The sequence below is a fragment of the Melozone crissalis genome, unplaced genomic scaffold (genome assembly GCF_028551555.1).
Source record: "Melozone crissalis strain CALT ecotype California unplaced genomic scaffold, PUWL_Pcris_2 ptg000027l_1, whole genome shotgun sequence".
In the NCBI taxonomy this organism is placed as follows: Eukaryota; Metazoa; Chordata; class Aves; order Passeriformes; family Passerellidae; genus Melozone; species Melozone crissalis.
Window position 1 is genome coordinate 42,627,244 of NW_026535805.1, and position 20,581 is coordinate 42,647,824.

Genomic DNA, 20,581 nt, shown 5'->3' on the forward strand with positions numbered 1-20,581 from the left:
TGAAATCTCCTGGTAGACATTTTGATCATCTTAATCCCTCAGTGTTTTGATGGATGGGACAACAGAGGCTGTTTAGGTTGTTAATTCACAAATCAGCATTAAAATGTTTATATGTAATTGTCTTTCACAGCCAATGCCCATGAGGGCACCACAGTCACTAAAACAAAGGCTATGAGTGACATCAAGATACACTATTAGCATGGCATCTAATTTTAGATGAATTTTTTTAACTTCTGAGCCCCGGAGGAAAAAAACCCTCACACATCAAAAAGTAAGACTAGGACAATATCTGTGATATAAATAACATCTATTATCAATTTACAGTGATGTATATAAAAATTGTCTATGTTGGCTGAGTTTTAACAGCATATAAAGGAGAAATAAATTATCCAAGGGCACATATTTAAACAATAGTAAATACATGCTTGTAATATTGAAAAACACTTATCTCCTTCATGCCTTTTCCTCATTTCATTGTCCCTCTTTCTGCTTTTTCCATTCATCCTACCTTTGGCAGTACTGGCCTTCATATCCAGGTGGGCAGGCAGTACACCGGTAGCCACTAGGTCCTTCAGCAATGCAAGTAGGGCTAAAACTAAAACAAAAGTAAATAAAGAATTTTTTTTTTCTACTCTCTTGCATCATTTCACTTTGGTCAGCAGTAAAGAAGGGCCCAAGAAGTTCCACTCTTAATGTAAATGGCAGCATTTTCTTATCTGTTTATAAAAACCTGTGAGAGGCCTTTCTATTATAATTTTTGTGAATGCTTTCCTATGACACTTGCACAGTTTGGCTGAGGGCTCTAGGGCTGTATCCAAGGGGATGGAGTGAGCCATGCCCATGCTGTAGGCTTGTGTGATTGAATGGTGCTGTCACCCACAGAGAGCACTGGGAAGGATGTGAAAAGATTTAGAAACTGAGCTAATATACATTCTGCCTTTCCAGTCTGATTTCATCTTATTTTGAGTGAAATGAGATAAGCTGGGAAGAGTTTACTTGAAGGTAAGATATAAAGTGGGAAAAGGAACTAAAGTCATACTGTATGGAATCTTCCAAAAAGGCAGCATCAAATTATCTTAAAGAGTTATGAGAAAAGCCCAGTCTACAGAGAAAAAAACAACCCTAAAAACTACCTCCTTTGTGATCAGAGAGAGGTCTTATTTTAATAATTGAAGACACTAGATTATCTTTTCTAAGTCACTTTACTACTGACTGTAGTGTGTACCTGTAGGCACTGTGCAAAATAGCACTTAGTTGAAATGTTAGTGTATAAAGTGCCTGCACAGGCAGTTAAAACAAACAAAAAGGGCAGGTAGGGCAAAAGAACAGAACTAAATATTAAGATGGTGTAAAACCATGAAACTCTTTCAGCTCTCTGTGGAAGAAGAGCTAGAAAAGCACAGAGGTGGCTAGTGGTGAGCCCAGGGCTCCTTCTTGGTACAGTGCAGTCAGCATCCTCATCTAACTTGCTTATAATGCATTAAATCAATAGTGCTTGAACGAGTATATAAAATTATGCCTTTGCAAAAAACATAAACAAATTGATCTATTACTCACAAACTCATTATCCAACACATTTTCAACTCCATAAAAATAGATCCATACTAAGAAAAATTCATTCTCTCTGTTCTTTTTTTTCCCCCCAGCTCATCATGTTTGAAACTGACTGCTGATTGTACAGTGGTATAAACACAGTACTTAGAACTTTAGCGGAGTTTTATACAATTTCATAAATAAAAATAATTGCACTGTAAAATTCACAAATACTATCGTATCAGTCATGACATAGCAAGCTAATGAGATAGCTCATTAGCTATCTGCATTTCATCTAGATTATGATTACTTGACTACCATAAAATAGCTGCAGGTAGACTTTTTCCTTAATAGCACCCTGAAGAGCTTTAACTGATCTGCAAAAGATATAAATCTAAGGTCTGATACTCTAATTTTCTACCTAATACTGTAGCTTTATGGAATGAATCTATGCCACTCTATCCATCTAAAAGCCAGGCATCTAGTCTAAACCAATTGTTCAGGCATCTTCTATCAGCACTGGAAAATGGACATGCACAGACAGACTTCTACAGACATTTGAAACACCTCCTTCCCTGCCCTCTCTCCAGTGGTGTTTTCCTGTAGGTTTAACATGAGTGAGATGTACAGTTGTCAGTCTCCATATTCACAATACAGCTACTAAAATTGTTGATGGCTGTGGATAACAGAAACAGAAATCCCTTCCATGATGTCTAGAGACAGCAGAGCGAAGCTCTATAAAACACAAGCAGTTCCATTCCTGGACATGCTCAGATATGATTCTTTTCTCAACAGCACGAAGAAATTGGATGACTATCTCATGATTAAGTGTTCTTATTAAATTCAGATTAGGTGTTATTCTCTTATTTCCTGTCAAGGTGTATGAAACCAGAGTCTTATGACCACTTTCACGTGAGCAAGACACAAAAGGCTGTGACAACACCCACAGCCATGCAGGCTATGTGACTAAATGGGGTTCAGGTTGATCTTGGTTGATCTTGTTCTTTGCAACTTGAATGTCCTTTTCTGATACTAATAGAACACATAATCAAGTTGTAACAGAAAATAGTCATGAAATGGACAAACCTCAGAAAAACATGCAGTTAAGAACGCATTATAACTACTGAGATAAAGGATATTTCTTTAAATACCTGAGATTTGCTGTGTATGAAAGATTATGATGTTTTTATCTAATAATGTTTGAAAAAGAACTTTTCTCCCTCAAAATAAACCCAAGACCAAACCAAAATGATAGAATGAAGAAAAAGAAAAAGAAACCCCTAAATTCTCAGCTATACTGACTGAAATCCTCACTAAAACATCCTAAAGGCCAGACAAAGCACAGAAAAATGGTTTTACGGAACGCTTCCAGCTTTTCAAAAGCACAATCATGAAACACAAACCTGTTCATTGCACTACTACAGTATGATGCCAAATATCATTAAGAGCTTCTCAGCAAAACAACAAACAAATCTCAAGTGCTAAAATATCATCTGTTGGGAACACATGCAGAAGCATCGTGGAAAGGCTCATTAGCATAAACGAACCAGTAAAATTTATGCTGCAATAACTATAATGCTTTTAAATTATTCTATATTTCACAAATTGCCTGAAACTCATGTAACATTAAATAAGGAATCAATAAATTCCATAGTGAAGCAAAAAAAGGCACTGTAACACATTTATACCAACATAATATATAAGAATTTTTGCAGCTCCCTTGTGCTACATTGTACTTGGGTTCTGCTCTAGCTCCATTTATGAGAATACCTTTATAACACACACTCATTATCTTGAGTACTGTATTTTCTAGCACTTATTAATTTATTCATCACAAATTAGCATGGGAGCAATTTCTGACTTTTAAAGGAAGATCAATTAGCAAAAGTAGATAAGAAGTTTTTATTATAGCTTCCATGAAGCAATTCTGTAGCCAGCCATCTGAAAAAGGACACAGAGAACCCAGGAGGAAGCTCTGGCTTGCTGGAAAGGCAACCCTGCACCATGAGTTTGCTGACTTACTTGTTACTGGGAATAGGCAGGGGACAAGCACAAGGCTGACAGTCATCCGGAGAGCCGTGGACAGTGCCGTAAAATCCCGGAGCACACCTCTCACAGTGGGGACCTGCAGTGTTGTGCTGGCAGTCCTGCCAAGGAAGGAGACGGAATGAAAGCTGCATTTGATAATTACATGAAAGCAGACAACATTCTGCTCGCAGCCTTAGGGATTCAAACCCACTTCAATACATGATTTCCCTGATATGATTCTCAGTGGGAATGCTTGCTTTAAGCTTCTATCAAATGCCTGCTGAGTAATATACAGGTTGAAAAGGAGAAAGGTCTGTAGCTACCCAGATGCATCCTACAGAATTTCTTATCCCATTCATCCTTTCTTTTCTCCTTTGTTCCAGCCATTGGAGAAGGAGCAATAATTAAAATTCAGTCTTACTGTACCAGGTCATGTGCATTACTGCCTGTAAGAGCAGAATTGTGTTTACTGTATGACACATGGTACATTGTTTCTTTGTTTTGCAGGTGTCTAGTTTTTCTTTTTGCACAAATAGTAATTCAGGGGTGAAAAAGCACTGCACAATCTGAACTCCAGAGAATCAGAACAGAAAACTTCAAAAGTTTGCTTTTATGACTCTCCCTGAACTTTGATACTTAAGCTATTTAGGCAAAATTGTATTAAAATATTGTCTTCTGGTTTTTAGATTAGTAGCACAATTTAGGAATTTTACATTAGGTGCAAAGGTTTAGAAGTGTAATACCTGACAAACTGATGTTTCAGAGTCACACATAGTGCTATGTCCATGACACTGACATACTGCACAGGTGCCTAAGGTCTGAGCAGGTGTCCTTCCCACAGGTGGAGATGGAAGCCTATAAAATCCTGGAGAGCATGACTGCAATAAAAAAGATGCAAAAGAAAACAGATCATTACAGAGTGGATTGTGTGGGGAGCATTGCAAGATCATCTTTTCAATCACCAGTTTTTACAAGTTGTGAAAAGAATCTGACAGGCTTCCAGCTGTGTTACAAACAATACACAGTACTTTACCGATAACAAGAGCCAGTCCTAATTGGAAACATGGCTGAAAAATCCCTGGAGCACTCTACTGGCATCAGGCTTTTACACTAAGGCTTGAGAGATCTTTCATTCAGATGCAGAACACTTTTCTGTTCTCACTGTGCATCAAGCATCATTCCTTTCATTACTTAAGAAGAGAGTTTGTTTTCAAAATAATTTTTTTTTTGCATGGACTGTGGAGAGCAAGCATGATGATTCTGTTTCCTTCATCCCTGCTATGTTTTTCAGGTTCGACAAGCAGTATCTGCCTACACACTACCTGGTAGATAACAAGCAAAAGCCGAATAATAAACAAGAAAATGGCAGCATGGCTGCATTATTTATAGCCATATAATTTAAACACCATAAAAGTACAGAATTCAAAATGTTAAAGGTTTTCCATGTCTTGAGCCTATCAGCCCCAAACCAAGTTTATCCATCACTAAGTCTCCTCTACTGCAGCTTGGCAATAAAATTCCAAGAATAACTCAAGAATTGCTAGCAAAGCTGACACATGTAAAATCAAACACTTAGTCTTTATTTCAGGCTTATTACACAGTGCTGTGGAAGCCCTAACACAGCTCTCAGAAAGCACACAGCTATGGCAGCATAAAAACACAAACAGGAACATTTTGACAACTGAGACCATTAGGGGTAAGAGCCTACTTGTCCCGTGTATAAATCCCACCACCTAGTGGTGCCAGGAGCCTGTGAAAGCTGGCTGATGAGGTCAATTCCTACTGGTGACCACAATTTCTGCTTCTCAGAAAGGAGTGGCACACTTTTCACATAGCAATAAAATGGATGCAAAATAAAACAGAAGAGAATCTGGAGTAAGTAATTTTTGTGACCAAAAGTAGGATTCTTTAATGAAGCACTAGCTGATATGCTAGATTTATTAATATACCACCACTCTGACAGTTTTATAATCATTGCTAAAACCTCCAGGACTCTAAGTTACGGAAAAAGTATAAACACAATTATTTTCTTTAGAATCACAAAGAAATTAATCTAAACTCATTTCTGCTTTTTCCCTTCTATTTTGACTTAGACCACATCAAGTTCTCTGAAGCATAGAAACAGTCTATCTTCTTTTTCATGGTTTGTGAAGAATTCTAACATAGATAAATAATCTCAAATGAAAGTAGTTCTGTTTCTTATTCTTTTTTCCCTCCCTCTCTATCCCCACAAGTGTACTTGTCCAAACAAGGTACAAAACATAGATTTACAAGTTCTGAATGACTTCAGAATCAAATTTTAAATACATGGTACATCCTCAAACACAACTAATATCTGGGGTTTTTTTTCAGATATGCCATTGACAGTCTTACCACCCATTTTGACCGAAGCATTTCAGAGATGAAATAAAACACAGACAAGAGATAAAACAGACTATATTTTTAATTGCTAGTTTGGAAGCTTTTCAGAAGCAGCCATTAGGAAAATTCTTACCACTGCTTCTGCAGCCTACAACTAGATGTGGAATAAAAAAGAAAAAAAAAAGGAGGGGGGAATATAAATGTGACTTCTAATAAAAACTGCTGTGCATATAGTTTTCACAATGTTATTATATGGACAAAGCATGCCACAGACACATACACACTATTAACACCTGCTTAAAAAACTCTAGGGTGTCAGATATTTTTTTCCTGCTAAAATTAAATAAACCTTCACAGAATACACCACAACCTTCACTGAGCACACTAAAAATAAACTAAGTTATGAGTATGTGAAGATCACACAATTAAGAATGAAGGTTGCAATTGAGATATTTATTGAGCCCCTGGTGGGTGTAAATTAAAAACAAGTTCTAATTAAATTATCATATAGTTTTCACCAAAAATCCAATTTGCTACAGTAATTAAAAAAAATCTGTACTTCTAAGCAAATGTTGGAGTCCATTAATTTCTCATGTATTTACACAAGTTCAGGTGTATTCCCTTATTGAAATAGTGTGCAAAGAAAATGGTTTCATTCACTTTCAAGCACACCCTTCCTTATGAAGTTATTGCTTCTGTTGACTTATTTGCTGCATAACACAAGCATGTATTACATCCAAAGGGATTAGAGTTGTCACAGATAACAAGGTACCTTTCTCTTCCTTACTTCAATTTTCCTCCCACTGCTAGTTTGGGACAAACCCTTACAAGATCCCACTTAGGATGTTTGAGGCATTTGCAAAATACTCAAGGTGCTGTTTCCTGCTACCACCTCCAATTGCAAGCAGTGAATTTGGAATTGCTTGTGCTGAATAAAAATGAAAACGTGGTATTCTGCACACAGAAAGATTGGCAGTCTCATCATCAAGAGCACGGACAGTCAGAAGTTTTAATTTACATTCTGCAGCCAATATATTATATGTTAAACAAATTCTCTGGTACCCATCATGAAATCCATTTTACAAAAGCATATACAAGTCAGCTGGTTTGTTAGAACACTTGGGTACTTTTGAAATATGCAATCTTTGGCATGAAATTGTAAGTAAAAAATAAATACAGTGCATGAATAAGGAGCACTCAGGTCACTCAGCTGACCAACACTTTTCTCCTGGTGAGTATTTTACTATTACAAGAGTATTATACCCTTATCTGTTCAAAATGGCTTGTTAGCATCAGTCACACAATTCAGCATCAGTGATGCTGTCTCAGTAAAGCTCACTTTCCTTTATTTTAAGTATTTGAGTCACTGCCATGGTTTCAGTGGCATATTTGCCTACAGCAATAAAAAAAAAGGCTGAAATTCCCTGTGAGAGAAATACCTGTGAGAGGAAATAAGTGATTAAATTAAGGGAGAGTTGCTGCCAGTTAAATGAGTTCACACCCAATTACTATTCACACCTTGTCAATGAAGGGACCAGAGAAAGCACAAAGACTTTTCCTGGGAGTTAGGTTAGTACTGTACCTCACAGGACAGACCAGAATAACCCAGTGGGCAGTCACATTTCTCTATCAAGTGAGCCTGAGGAGCCATCCCGGACACAGGGCCGCCTTCAGCAACTTCCAAAGAGATCTCAGAAATCCTGGAAAAAAGAGCAAACACCTCCAATGAGATTAGTCAAGGACTCACCCAAACCCAGTTACTTCACAGTCAGCTGGCACAGGAGGAAACAGTCTCATTTGGCTGTTTGTAGGATTCTTATCTGCAGCAGACAAACAACACTGGTTTTTGCATCTCCCAAGAAACTACAAAGTTAACATCACCTCTGGTCTCATTTTCTAGTTGTAGGCAACAGTATAACTAACTAAATATCCAGCTTGATTCTATCTCTTTTCAGCCAAATTAGCAAAAGTTAACATACAAAAATTCATATCTGGTTCTTCGTTTGTAGGGACTCATTAAGAAATTGATGACTCTCAGGGGTATAGCAGTAAAACTGTCCTCTTAATGAGCTTTTAATGAAGCAACTATTTAAAAAATAAAATAAAATATAGCCTAATAATATCCTTGCCTCCCAACCACTCATAGTCTTTCCAGCATGACCTGCTAAATAGGGTTGATACATCATGGACAAAGACAACAAATATAAAATCTTATGAAATACACTTAATCCCAGTGTAACAGAATGTTTTACTTCTTAAAGTACTTTAAGCTTACTTCTTTATTTTGGGGATTTGTTAGTTTGATTAAATGAATGCTATGATCTGGAACACCTATTGCCTCAGAGAAACAAAATGTGCAGAATAGAGTAAATTTTAAAGCTTCAAATATAATGCTAACCTAAGCTAAAATGTCAAAGATTGTCTGACTGGCCAAATAAATGTCAATAATGTGGGTAGAGTCTATTAAGTAAGTGTCTGAGCACAGTGCTAATGGAGAGGAGCTCCTCACAGACCTTCTCACCTCTCCTCATGCTCACAGTCTGTTCAACTTTTCCCAGACCTTGACTCCTGAGGGACTGAGTGGTGCTGTTCTGCTCATCAGCACATAGGTACCAGTGTCAGGATGAATGGAGGAAAAGCAAATGCCCAGCACTGAATGAGATGAGAGTTTTGGGATTGAGCTTACATGACCAGACCCACATGTCTTGATAACCTTGTGCCAACACAAAAATCCCCAAAGCAATCTAGTGACTTAAACCCTATGCTCTCTTCTTACTACCTGAAGAAAGGGGTTCAGTCCAAAAGGGAAACTGAACCAAAAAAAGCAAAAAAAACCCCCACCTAAAAACAAACAAAAAAAAACCCCCAAACCAAGCAAACAAAGCCAGGTCAAAATAGAAGACTGAAAATAAAGAGGGCAAAACCATTAGGATCGGACATGTCAATGAAAAGTTACATTAAAATCTCTGTACATTTAATGGGAAAAGAAAATGCAATCTGCCTCTCCATCGTTCTCAAAAGTGAGGGCACAGTTGAAAAACTGTTTACAGTCATAAAGCTGTATTTAGATAACAATACACTCTAGGCCCACAAAGCTGCCTATTGTTTGTGTGAAAATGTTACTTAAGGAAGGTCAGGCTTGGCTGACTTTTGGAAACTGTCTATTAGGCAGCAGCCAAACAACTGCCACCTGATCACTGTTGGGAATATTGAAATAATTTGCGGTGAAATTGAAAGCATACTTCAATTCAAGAAATTTATTATCACAGCCCTGTTGCAAAACAAAATCTAATAAAAGCAATGTTTCCATTTAGAGTGTTGAATGTGAAAATGAGGGCAACAAAATGAACAATACAGGAGAAAAATGTTTGGGTAGGGATTCTGAGCAGAAACCTCTAAATCACTAATAATGCTACAGCTTGGAAGCAGAAACAACATTAGCATTGCTACTAAACTGTTTAGCTAATAGAGTGCTAACACCAGAATGAAGCTATTTTTATGTTCTCAATTGCTGCTGCTACTTTGACTTTAAAATAAAGTGTTTTTCCTGTAGTTTATCACTTACCTGCAGCTTTTAAACTTTGCAATTGAAATTAAAGCACTATTAAAACCTAAAAAAAACCCCCATAAAAATACTTCACATATATCCTTTCCCCCTCCCATCCACAGATTCTTTAGCTTTATATATCTTTTTCTACTAGGCTCAGTCAAGTGGAAAGAGAAGCTGTACTTGTTTAGGAAAGGGCCCTTATGTGGAAAGAACAACACATTTTATTTAAGCAAATGTTTTATTGCCACTTAATTCAAACATATGTTTAAATTTGAGTACAAATATTGTTCTTTAGAGGGTCTCAGCTTATTTTTAATAAAAGCCTTCAAGTCTTATGCAAGGTAATATTCCACTAACCTTTAAAAACATTTTTGGGGATTTATATTTTATTCTTACACAAAATTTCCACTGAAATCATTCAAGGTGCTAACTTGAAAAAAATAATAATGTATTCCTGCTATATTCTACCTAAAGTCTCAGATGCCATGTGACAAATGTTTACTTTGTAACTAGACAGATCATAAAAATCCATTGTAACATAACCTCCTCCAAAATCAAATACAGAATTATATGCAAGGTTATGACTTCAGATGGAGAGTTACCAGAAAGACCAGATGAACTGTTTGCTAAGCTCTGCTGTCATAAAATGTCACATTCTGAAATGCCGTGCTGTAAAAATATATTCTGGTTCTTTAAGTGGCATCTTGCAAACCTGCCTTGGAACTGAAAAGTCCTCCCCTGTTCTGACTGCCTCATGACTGGGCAGCCTTGATAAAATGCTGGTGCAGTGCAGGCCAAGTGCAGGCACAGGAGTCACACACACCTCAGAACAAAATCGGCTTTGCTGATGTTTCAAAATAACTTTCCTTTTGATGCTCCAGCTGAGATAGTACTCAGTTTTTGCTTCCACAACTGAACTAAGATCTGTACTGCCTAGGGGAAAGGGAGAAACATACATGAAACATGAACATGTTTCTCAAATTTTCCACATTGCATTGGGGTTACCTTCGTAACTCTTCTCCTGGGAATCCCCTTGCTTGTAATAGAATATCCTAAATGGACTATACCAAAAATAAATTAGACCAATGTTAAACACTTATGGCATGTGTTACTAACATTTAGCATCCAGCCAGTGCAAGCTACATGAATACTTTTCTGTAAATTACATACTTTAAAGAGAAATGATAGCAGCAGCAATGACAATGTTTTCTGTCACACAGTGCTGTGAAGTCCCATGGTATCTGCCCCTACTATTCACCTTCAAACTCCAAAGGTCTTCAAACTCTTAAAAACCTATTTGTACCTTAGAAACCTAGAAATAATTTTAGCTTATTATTTCTATGACAGAATCACCAGAAGTACTTCTGGAGACCTTTGGAGTTTATCTCTGATTATTACCATCCCCTTGTCAATAAATTTTGATTGCGAGGGATACTGTGTATTAATAATTAAAAACTCTGTGCAATAGTCTATGTAAGCTATGCTAGAACATCTCTACCCCCAGCAGTTTATCTTTCATGTCTAATATGGATCTTTCCTGCTGATCTTTAAATTCATGTTTGTTTTTGATTTACCCACCATAGCAACAGAGAACTCATTCTTTCCTTTTTCCCTGTGACAACATTTTAAGCACCTTAAAGCAATTTCTAGTTTCTAAACATATCTAGTTCTTCATATCTTCTTTCATGTGTCATATTTTCTAGCCTGCAATGATGGTCACTGATATCCTCCGAGCACTTTAATAAGTATTTTCTTGAATTCTATTAACCAGAACTTCACACTTAGGCTTCACTAGTGCTGGGTGAAAACAAAAGAGGTTGTTTTTTTCACTTTGCAGGCCATATCTGTTTATACATCTATATAGAGAATTAGCATTTCTCAACAACAGTATTGTTACCGAATCATGTTCACCTTGTGATATGCTGTAAACAACAGACTCCTCTTTGAAGAATAGACAACTAAGCAGTTGTTCCTTGTTTGTTCAATTGACTGCTACTTTCACTATAAATCTTACAGCTGACCTTTAGATTGCAGAGATTTTGTAATGTTCCTATCATGTTGCTGCCTGACTTTCACTTCAAATTTAGTGTTATATTATTTCCTTGCATAACTGATTCATTAATAGATTGAACAGAAGATGCTGAATATGACCCTAATGTATTTAATTTCCCACTTTCAGGAGAAAATTCTCTCATGTACTAACATCTATATTTATTACATCTCTATTATAAATACAGCATCATGCTTTCATAAAGTGGACCTTTATTCAAAAAATACATTAGGTTTGTTTCATAATGTGTGTGCCTACATGTGTTTTCTGTTCTAGAATCCTGAAAATATAGATTCTGCTTGCCTAGTGTGATATAAATCTTCTAGTGCATAAAACTTCCCTCTTCTCTATCTTGAGCTATGCCAAACACAAATTCCATCTGCTCCTTCTTCTCAGCAATGGCTCAGAGCTGGTGCCATAAATACAAATTCTGTTGGGAGTAACTGGGAGGTCTAGGGGATTATCTGACTACTGCATCATTTCAGAGCACTGCATGAAAGAGTTACCTGCTCTGCCTCATGATACTGCCATGAGTCGCCTTGATGAGAATGTAATGAACATCATACAACATGTTCATGAAGTCTTCCCGGGATACAGTTCTACTTGGTCTTGAGTCATCTCCATAAGGTTTCCAGGTGAAATCTCCCTGAGATATTGTACTGTTGAGACCTGGGTTACCATGATAATATTCCCAGGGTCCAGGGTTTCTGCCTCTTTGGTCATCACCATAATATTCCCATTCATGCTGAAAGACAGAAAGACAAAAAACAGATTATTAACAATATTCAAAAGACCCATGTGCTTAAGTTTTGGGCTAAAAAAGCAGATGGAAATGTTACCTCTGTCATCTCTATCTCATGCCTTGTCAGCTGGCCAATCAGAGGGGCAGCCATATGCCGGACAATAATTCTCGTATTTGTGGGAGGCCCACCTCTTATGATGACTTGTGGGGAGTAAGTAGTAAAACCTGTTTCTTCTCGTGCTTCAAAGTAGATGGCATATTTCAGTTTCCCTCCGTACGCAGTCAGCTAGCAAAGCACAGAAAGAAATCTCATTTTCAGTTAGCTAAAAATAAATTCCTGGGAAGGAGCTAGATGTGCTCTGCACCTATGTGCAGCCTGATGAATGCATGCATGGTAGAAAATAGCAATTTGTACTTGTGGAACTATCTGGGGACAAGGACTGTGTTCAAAAACACTCAACCACAATTTGTTATTGTATTACACTAAAACCAGTATGTTATCTATTTCCTCATATGTGCCTTGGTGTTCCACCAAACCAAGAAATATCAAAAGTGCAAAATAAATTGTCACAGAGGTGCATAACAATATCCAAAAGGATGGTTCTTTCAATCATTTTCTCCCATGTAGTCTACAAATATCACATATCTTTTGCTTAAAAGTGAGAGAAACAAAAAATTGCAAGAGTGCTATATTAAATTTGTGTAGCTTAATTTTTCAAATAACACTTTTATGAGAAAATTTATCCTGTGGAAAAATAGAACATAGATATTTACAGATATTAACACGTAAAATACTGTTTGTATTACTTATGAATTTCCATAGTAACAGAGCAAATAATTTTTAATAATGGAATAGCATTTACTTTCTTTTGAAGTACCTCTACTGTGTGAAGACATGCTTATTGAAAAGAAAAAAAGGCACTGTAAAATAATAAAATAAGATTAAAAGGAAAAAAAAAGCCACATCAGTATTCAGTGGAGTTTTAGGTTTACCTTTCTTCCCTCAAACTGCTCTGGAAGTCTCCAGTAAACAGGTTCTGACCGAAGATCCTGCATCACCTGTTCTATATTTGCTACTATTTCAGGAGGCTGGAATGCAATCCCTGAAAGAGTACTACGCTGAAGCTTTTCATCCACCAGTGGCAGAATCATTTGCTCTGGCTTCAAGGTCACCTATGCATATTTGAAAAAATGGAGAAGAAAATTAACTCTGTTTTTCCCCATGAAATGTTAGTCTTTAAATTCTAGCTCTTTAAAAAATTACTTCTAGGTAATTTCATTTCACATCATGAGCAATTTTTCACAAAGAAGTCGTGCTACTCCTTCAGGTATGAACAGTGCTAATAATGACTTTCCCCTTGAGCCTTTCGCACCTTGTCCTCGTGTTAACAAAGAATGTGGCAGCACTGGTTAAAATACTTTAATCAGCAAGTGATTCCATGAATTTTATCAAAGTGATTTTCATAGTGCTATTTTAGTCCCAGGCCTCTTTTGTTCAGATTGTGAGAAATGTTACCTTACAAAGAAGCACTTTCTCACCACTTATAGATCACTGGAGCTGTAAAACACAGTGTCCGATGCCTTGATACTTCTCTGCAATATTCAAGCTAAATGTTCTCCAGGCAATTTGCAGAGAGTAAAGCTTCACTCAAGGTTTCTGTAACTCTAAATTCAGCTTTATTTAAAAAATACAAGGATGCCACTTATGTGCTTGTAATTTTCTTAGACTGGTTGACAAACTCTCATTAGCATTATACTGAAATCGTTATTTTGATCAAAAACTGTAGTAAGAGTCTTAGTAATTCTGTGCCAATGGAAGGATCTCAGCGAATGTGAGATCCTTGAACAGATGCAAAGGGCTGGTATCAATACTGCTTTCTCCCAAAGAGTGAGGAAGACAAAGAAAACAAATACAGGTAACAGTGATACTGTCAACAAATTGGTGATGAGACAGGAGTCAGGTAATGAGGAATCAACCAAACCCTGCACTGTACTTTCAGTATCCTGGCATTTCCATTTATAGCAGCATCTATGGACTGATGACACATGGAAGGACACCTAATATTGCCAGTCCTAAGTGAGTTTAGTGATTTTGTATCACAGATGTATTTTACTGTTTAATACTTTAGATTCAAAGAAAAGGGTCAACACATTTGAATTTCAGGTCATTCATCAGCCATGCCTTATTGTCATATAAACCAGGATTTACTTGTTTAAACAAGTCTAATGCCATTTGAAGCACCTGAGAGTACCCAAAATAGCCACTAGCAGCTGGCAGAACAGAGTCTCACCTATTTTTCAGTGCCGTATCAATTCTGAAATAGATGAGAGTACCAAATACTACATGGACATACACTTTTTTAGATATGAACATAAATACAAAAGGAAATTAATCAAGAGAAACAAAATAATCAGGAGGTTTAAATTTTTTCTGCTTTGTGCTGCCACAAAGGTCAAAGCACAATTATCCAGAACTGTTGCTGTTACAGAACTTGATTAAATTTTACAAATTGTCAGCCTTCTACAGCCTTTCATCTCCAGTCTAGCAGCATATGATGGGCAAAACTGAAATAATGAGAAAAACTGGGTCAGATCATAATAAATCACTTCATCCACAGGGAAGGGAAAGAGGTGCTACAGGATTGAACAGTGAAGGGGAGAATAAGTGCTATCCATATAACATTAAGAGAGATTAACTTGATTTCAGCCTAAAGTATCCTTATCTAACTGATGCTCGTACATGACTAGTCTGGGGCTTTGGCTGATTTGCATTAGGCAGACATTCCTTCTATGGTTGGCATTCTTTCAAGCAGGGATATGACTGCCCATACATGGGGAAAGAATGAATATTTTTCCTTTAGAAATCTCTCCTCCAGAACGCAACAGAGGAGCGGGCATGGCAGCTGTCTCAATGTGTATTTTGTGTTTGTTGTACAGATAAATGGAGACATCCAGTCTGCCTTATTTATCAGTCCAGCATAGGTCTCAAGGCCCTCTTCCACAAAGAGGTGTAGAGCTCTTTGTTTGCTCTGATGGATTATACGTCTCTGTGCTTGAATTTAAATATAGCTTCAATAAGCTCTTTTTAAAAAATGAAAGAAAACCCCACCAAAACAACAAAGCCAACAAGGAAAATCAACAGATTAACTGAACTATGGGAAATTTATGCTGGACAACAAGCACCTGTGACCCTTGAATACACCTGGGTAAACTGTGTATCACGTACCAGGGATTATGTTGCAATGCATTAGACTACATAATTTCCCCACATGACCAGCTTGCCCTTTCTTGGGGTTTAATAGCTTTTCTTTGGCTGGATGTCAGCTATCCTATCACTCCTTTTCTTATCTACTTATTTTCTTTTAATGTCTTGACCCTGATTGTCTAATGGAACATACCGCTCTCACCACTCCTCAAAGCATGAAGAGGAAAGTGATTGCTTAAATGTTTGGCCATTTTCTAGCTACCTCTCAGAGCCTGACTAAAAGGTGCCAGCAGGAAACAACATTATCGCATTACATGGCTCAGCAGTTTCCTACTCACCCACACGCGGCTCAGCCCCCTTGCCTCGCTGCACTGTGCAGTCAGGCCAAAGCAATAGCAACTGCTGCAGCCAAGTGGGTTTCTGGCAGAGAGACCAAATGTACCAGACTTGCACCTGTCACAGTGGACACCTTCCACGTTAACCTGGAAGAGAGAGAGAGAGTATTTTTAAAAGGGGAAAAAAAATCAAGTTTTATTTCAAGGTAGCGATAGAAACAGAAAATCCTACTGTAATGATAATAACAGGGTGCAGCAAGAAATAATAATAAGCTTTAGGAAATATTCAAGGAGCTCTCCAGGTTCTTATCACGTGTGTATGCAAACATATGTAATTAATGTAATTAAGGCATTTGCATTTGTATCCACTGAGTAGCTCTGAGCAATAGCTGCTGGTTTCACACTGAAAGTTGTAAGCACAGAAAAATTAAAAGGCACTTTGGGCATGACATGCTCAATAACTGATTGATAAGATAAGAAAAATAAGTTGTTCTGAAATTGCCCATGTTAATCAAGCCTTCTGTTTAATAGGAATTAGCATTGACGTGTTCAGATATTTAAGGTACAGCACTAAATGTTCTTGCTGAGAAACGTATTTTAATGGAAATTCTGAAGAGAAAAGCTTTCCCCTCTTCATGATTGTTTTCCACATCATTGAACAGTATTAACAAGGCTGAAATGTTTCACTGTTGTAATGTCAAGGCTTTTATTTTCATTTTTCAATTAGTCCAAATAAAAAGCTATTCCAGATAGGGCAGATACACAATAATTTATGCAGAGCCTTTTAAAACCATTTTCATACTGAGACCAAGGTATTAAAAAGAAAAATAGTCACCAATATGAAAACACTTGGTTGGCTTTTTCTCCCCACACACCCTTTTTGTTCTCTTGATACTAGTGTGAAGAAGCCAATTAAAAAAAAAAAAAACAACCAAAAAAACCAACAACTTTCCAAAGCTTATACAAGAAACCAACATTATCCCTCAGGATTTACCAGTTTTAACCCTCATTTCCACATGTTCTATCAAGAAATGTGTGTACACTGACACTGCATTTAGCTTAGATTTAGCTGCTTTTTGTCAGGGATGACAATGAGGTTCCTGAGCCTTTGAGAGCTCATTTCAGCAGCTGTAACAGCAGGTTTAAATGGGATCTATTATCATTTTATAAAAATCTAGTTTCTTCAATATACAACTCTTTCAATAAAAGTTACACAAAAGATTAACCAACCCTAGATTTAAATTTAACCTTAGGTTAAAATTCTGGAGGGGAAAATGCTTACTTAATTCAGTATTATTTGTCCATTTTCTCTCATAAATAGTGATTTCTACTTGTTTTGAATTTTTTTTCATGTCACTTGCACTTCTTTATCATTAATCACCAGTTAATATACACTGTTTATTTGCACTCAGAGAAAGGCTATGTTATTAGCCTTAAAGGAATCAACAAAGAAACACTTCCATTGTAAAATGCCATGAACCCCCACATTTTCTACTTAGTGCTCACAAGAACTACAAGAAAAACTACAACCCAGCGAAGCTGTGGAATCTCCTTTTCTGGAGATAGCAGTCTGGACACAGCCCTGAGTCACATGCTCAAGGGGATCCTGCTTGAGCAGGGGAGTTGGACTAGATGAGCTCCAGTGATCCCTTCCCACCTGACCAATTCTGTGACATGCTGGACCTAATCCAGAAATGGGGCACTGAGTTGGTTAGAGGGGCTGCTGCTTATCATGGATCAAGAGAGGCTGAAAGAACTGATACTTCCATTTCTGCATTTCAAAAGCTGGCACAGGGCAAATAGCACTGAGTTTTATTCAGGCAGTCCATGTGGTCAACTCACTTCCATTTTCTTACAGTGTCATCGTCAAATGAATCAGTACTTGTGAAATAGAACATAATGTTTCCTGTTCAAATATACCAGAAAAATGGGAGGGTGGTCAAAGAGTTTGGACAAAGAGGCTGTGAAATCTCTCCCCATGCTTGGAAGTACTGCCTCAGCAGTGTCTTTCAGATAAGGTGCTGGACTAGATGACCTCCATAGGTCACTTCCAACCTAATTTGTTGTACAGTTCTGTGTTTTGAAACTCAGAATTAAGTGACTGTTGCCCATTTAACAAAATAATTACCTGGCTATTCAATCATTTGAATTCATCCTCCCGATTTACTATCTCATTGTGTCAATACAGACCTAAAGAAGAAGAATGAATCTAAATCCAGAAAGAATCTCTAGGGGTCACTTTTAAAAACCTCCCCCTAGAAGTATAACTATCACCAATACTAGGTCACATTACCCATGCCTCTTTCTAGCCAGTTCTTGAAAATCTCCTAGAATGGACATTTCACATGTTTCTGTATAATGTGAACCACTACTGCATAATTCTTTTTTTTTTCCTCATGTCCAACCCAAAATTCCCAAGCTCCTTTTGGCAGCTGTTGTCCCTTGTTACATCTTCTGCCATCATCAGAAAGGACTTTGTTCCATCAACTACTCTTTGGAGTGGCTAATAGGTTGTAATTGCATTTCCTCTTATTAGCCTCTTTTTTCAGCCTAAGAGAGAGCCCAGCTCTCTCAGTACATCCCCACAAATCATCTGCTGTGAGACTCGTCTCTGGATCCTCTTCAATTTCTCAACAACACTTTCAAATCAAGCTCTAAAACTGGACATCATTTCCAAATGCAGTCTTACCAGCACCAACTATAGTAAAAGTAGAGCACTGAGTAGATAAAGCCTTTCCCCTGCTTACCATGCTCTTTGTGATGTCCTTCCTTGCAGCTGCATTGGCCACTGTGCTCACTGCATCCAGATCAGTGGGCAGTTTGCCTTATTTACCATGAGACTGTACGGTTGGTTTATATTGTGTTTTCCAGCAGGATTGCCACTCAGGCTTCTTTCTCTCAAACTGTACTGTTTCTTGAGGTCATTCCACTCCAATTAACGACCTTTCTATTTTCCCAGTCATCAGGCTTTTCAAGAACTCTCTAGACAGTAATTCTACCATTCAGCATGTCAACCTCAACCTCATCCAAGTCAGCAGTATTTTCAAATGTGCTGATCATGAATTCTGTCATCTGTGTCGCTGAGGAAGGTATTGGCTCAGGGATAATCTGCTTGCTGGCTACCAACTGCATATCAAACCACCAATTAGTGCCCTGTAAGCTCAGCAATCCAGCCAACTCTCAAACAACCTAAGTGTGCTGTTCTACCAAGCACAATTCCAAATAAGAATGTTGCAGATGACGATGCCAAAAGTCTTTGCTTTAATGATCCTGAATTGCATGAAGTCTACTCCGAACAGATACTATTGCAGTGAATTCTCCTCATGAAATGATGAATATTGACTCCATTTAAGTCAATGTACTTTGAATTAGCACTGTGGCACACTGTGGTTTCTGATGTGTTTGCTTTTATTGTGCCCAGAATCTGAACAAGAATTGTATTGTGGGGATGAACTGGCAACGTTCTGTAAGAATAGACAGAAATAGAAATTGAGGAAAAAGAGGATGCTAAGGATCTTCCTAGGAGGATGCTATACTGGCAAGTGTCAGTATGTGGAAAAGCAACTGATAAACCCTGAAGTCTTTCTTTACGTTGGACTCCTCCCACATCAGTTTGCAAATGCACTATGAAAACCAAGGAGACAGTTCTGCACGTACTGTTTGAACAAGAAAGGGCAAGTGCCAATGAAATCTGAAATAAACTTCTCAGCAGTTGTAAGATGAGTTTACAACCTTCATTTTCTTACCTTGCAGCTGCATTGGCCAGAATGATCAATGCATGAGCACCTCCCCTCTGCATCACAGCTCTGTGGATCTGTCCCAGCCAGGAAGCACTGACAAGCCACACAATGGGGATAATTCCAGTAGCCCAACCTGCACTCCGTGCATTTCTCCCCAGAGAACTCAGGGCGGCAGAAGCAACAGCCTGTATTTAAGTCACACTGAGAACTTAGGGCTCCAATGAGGCTGCACTCACAGGGCTGAAAAGGAGAGAAACAAGGCAATTGTAATTGTGCTTCTGAAAAAAGCAAAACCAAAACCCAACCAAAAAGCAACTCACCTCTTTTAAGTATCTATAAATAAAATACAGCAGTGAATATCCACTGTCTAAAAATAACATATTTAAATTATAAGGCCAGTGATGTATTTTTATTCAACATGAGTCAAGCATTTACACTAAATACATTCACAACACTGGTGGGATTGTTTTCTATAGATATTACCATATATAAGTTAGGCATTGAAAAGAAATAAACCCAAAAGGGTCAAGGATATTGGAATACTTTGAGGACAAAATTAACTCAGGAACTACAAGCACTCTCTAAGAAGTATTTTGTATGCAAATTCTCTGCAGGCATGCTCAGAACACTTTCCTAAAACTGGAACTCCTCAGGAGCAATGGGTTCAGTGGTTCCAGAGGAATCTAGTTCAATGTCTATTACTCATCTATCAGACAGGTAACTATCCTCTTTCTACAAACAAGACTCCTAGATGACAGTAATTTACACAGTAAGGGCTAGAGATTTAGTAATGTGAAATATCTGGAAGTAAACTTCCTCACAGAATAAGACTTGCACAGGCAAGTGAGGATAGAAATAGATGACTTTCCAGGGTGTCTAGAAATTGAATACAAAAGTAGCAGGGAAAACTGCAGATTTCCAAAGAACAGAAGGGTCCCTCAGTGCTATTACTGTGGTAGCATTGCACAGTTAGTACAAGACATTGGCTGTAATCACTGATGTGACCAGAATATCATATGGAGAAGTTCAGCTTACAG

The 20,581-nt window shown here is 37.7% G+C and overlaps 1 protein-coding gene across 1 annotated transcript in view; it reads right to left on the reverse strand.

Moving 5' to 3' along the window:
• LAMA2 (laminin subunit alpha 2) overlaps positions 1-20,581 on the reverse strand; it is a 252,727-nt gene that overhangs the window by 89,977 nt on the left and 142,169 nt on the right. The window contains exons 23-31 of the mRNA XM_054279037.1: positions 19,551-19,784; positions 15,808-15,951; positions 13,258-13,437; positions 12,362-12,550; positions 12,029-12,267; positions 7,505-7,622; positions 4,305-4,439; positions 3,556-3,680; positions 509-595 (exon numbers count right to left, since the gene is read on the reverse strand). Coding sequence (XP_054135012.1) covers positions 509-595; positions 3,556-3,680; positions 4,305-4,439; positions 7,505-7,622; positions 12,029-12,267; positions 12,362-12,550; positions 13,258-13,437; positions 15,808-15,951; positions 19,551-19,784 — 1,451 coding nt within the window. The remainder of the gene's footprint in view (positions 1-508; positions 596-3,555; positions 3,681-4,304; positions 4,440-7,504; positions 7,623-12,028; positions 12,268-12,361; positions 12,551-13,257; positions 13,438-15,807; positions 15,952-19,550; positions 19,785-20,581) is intronic.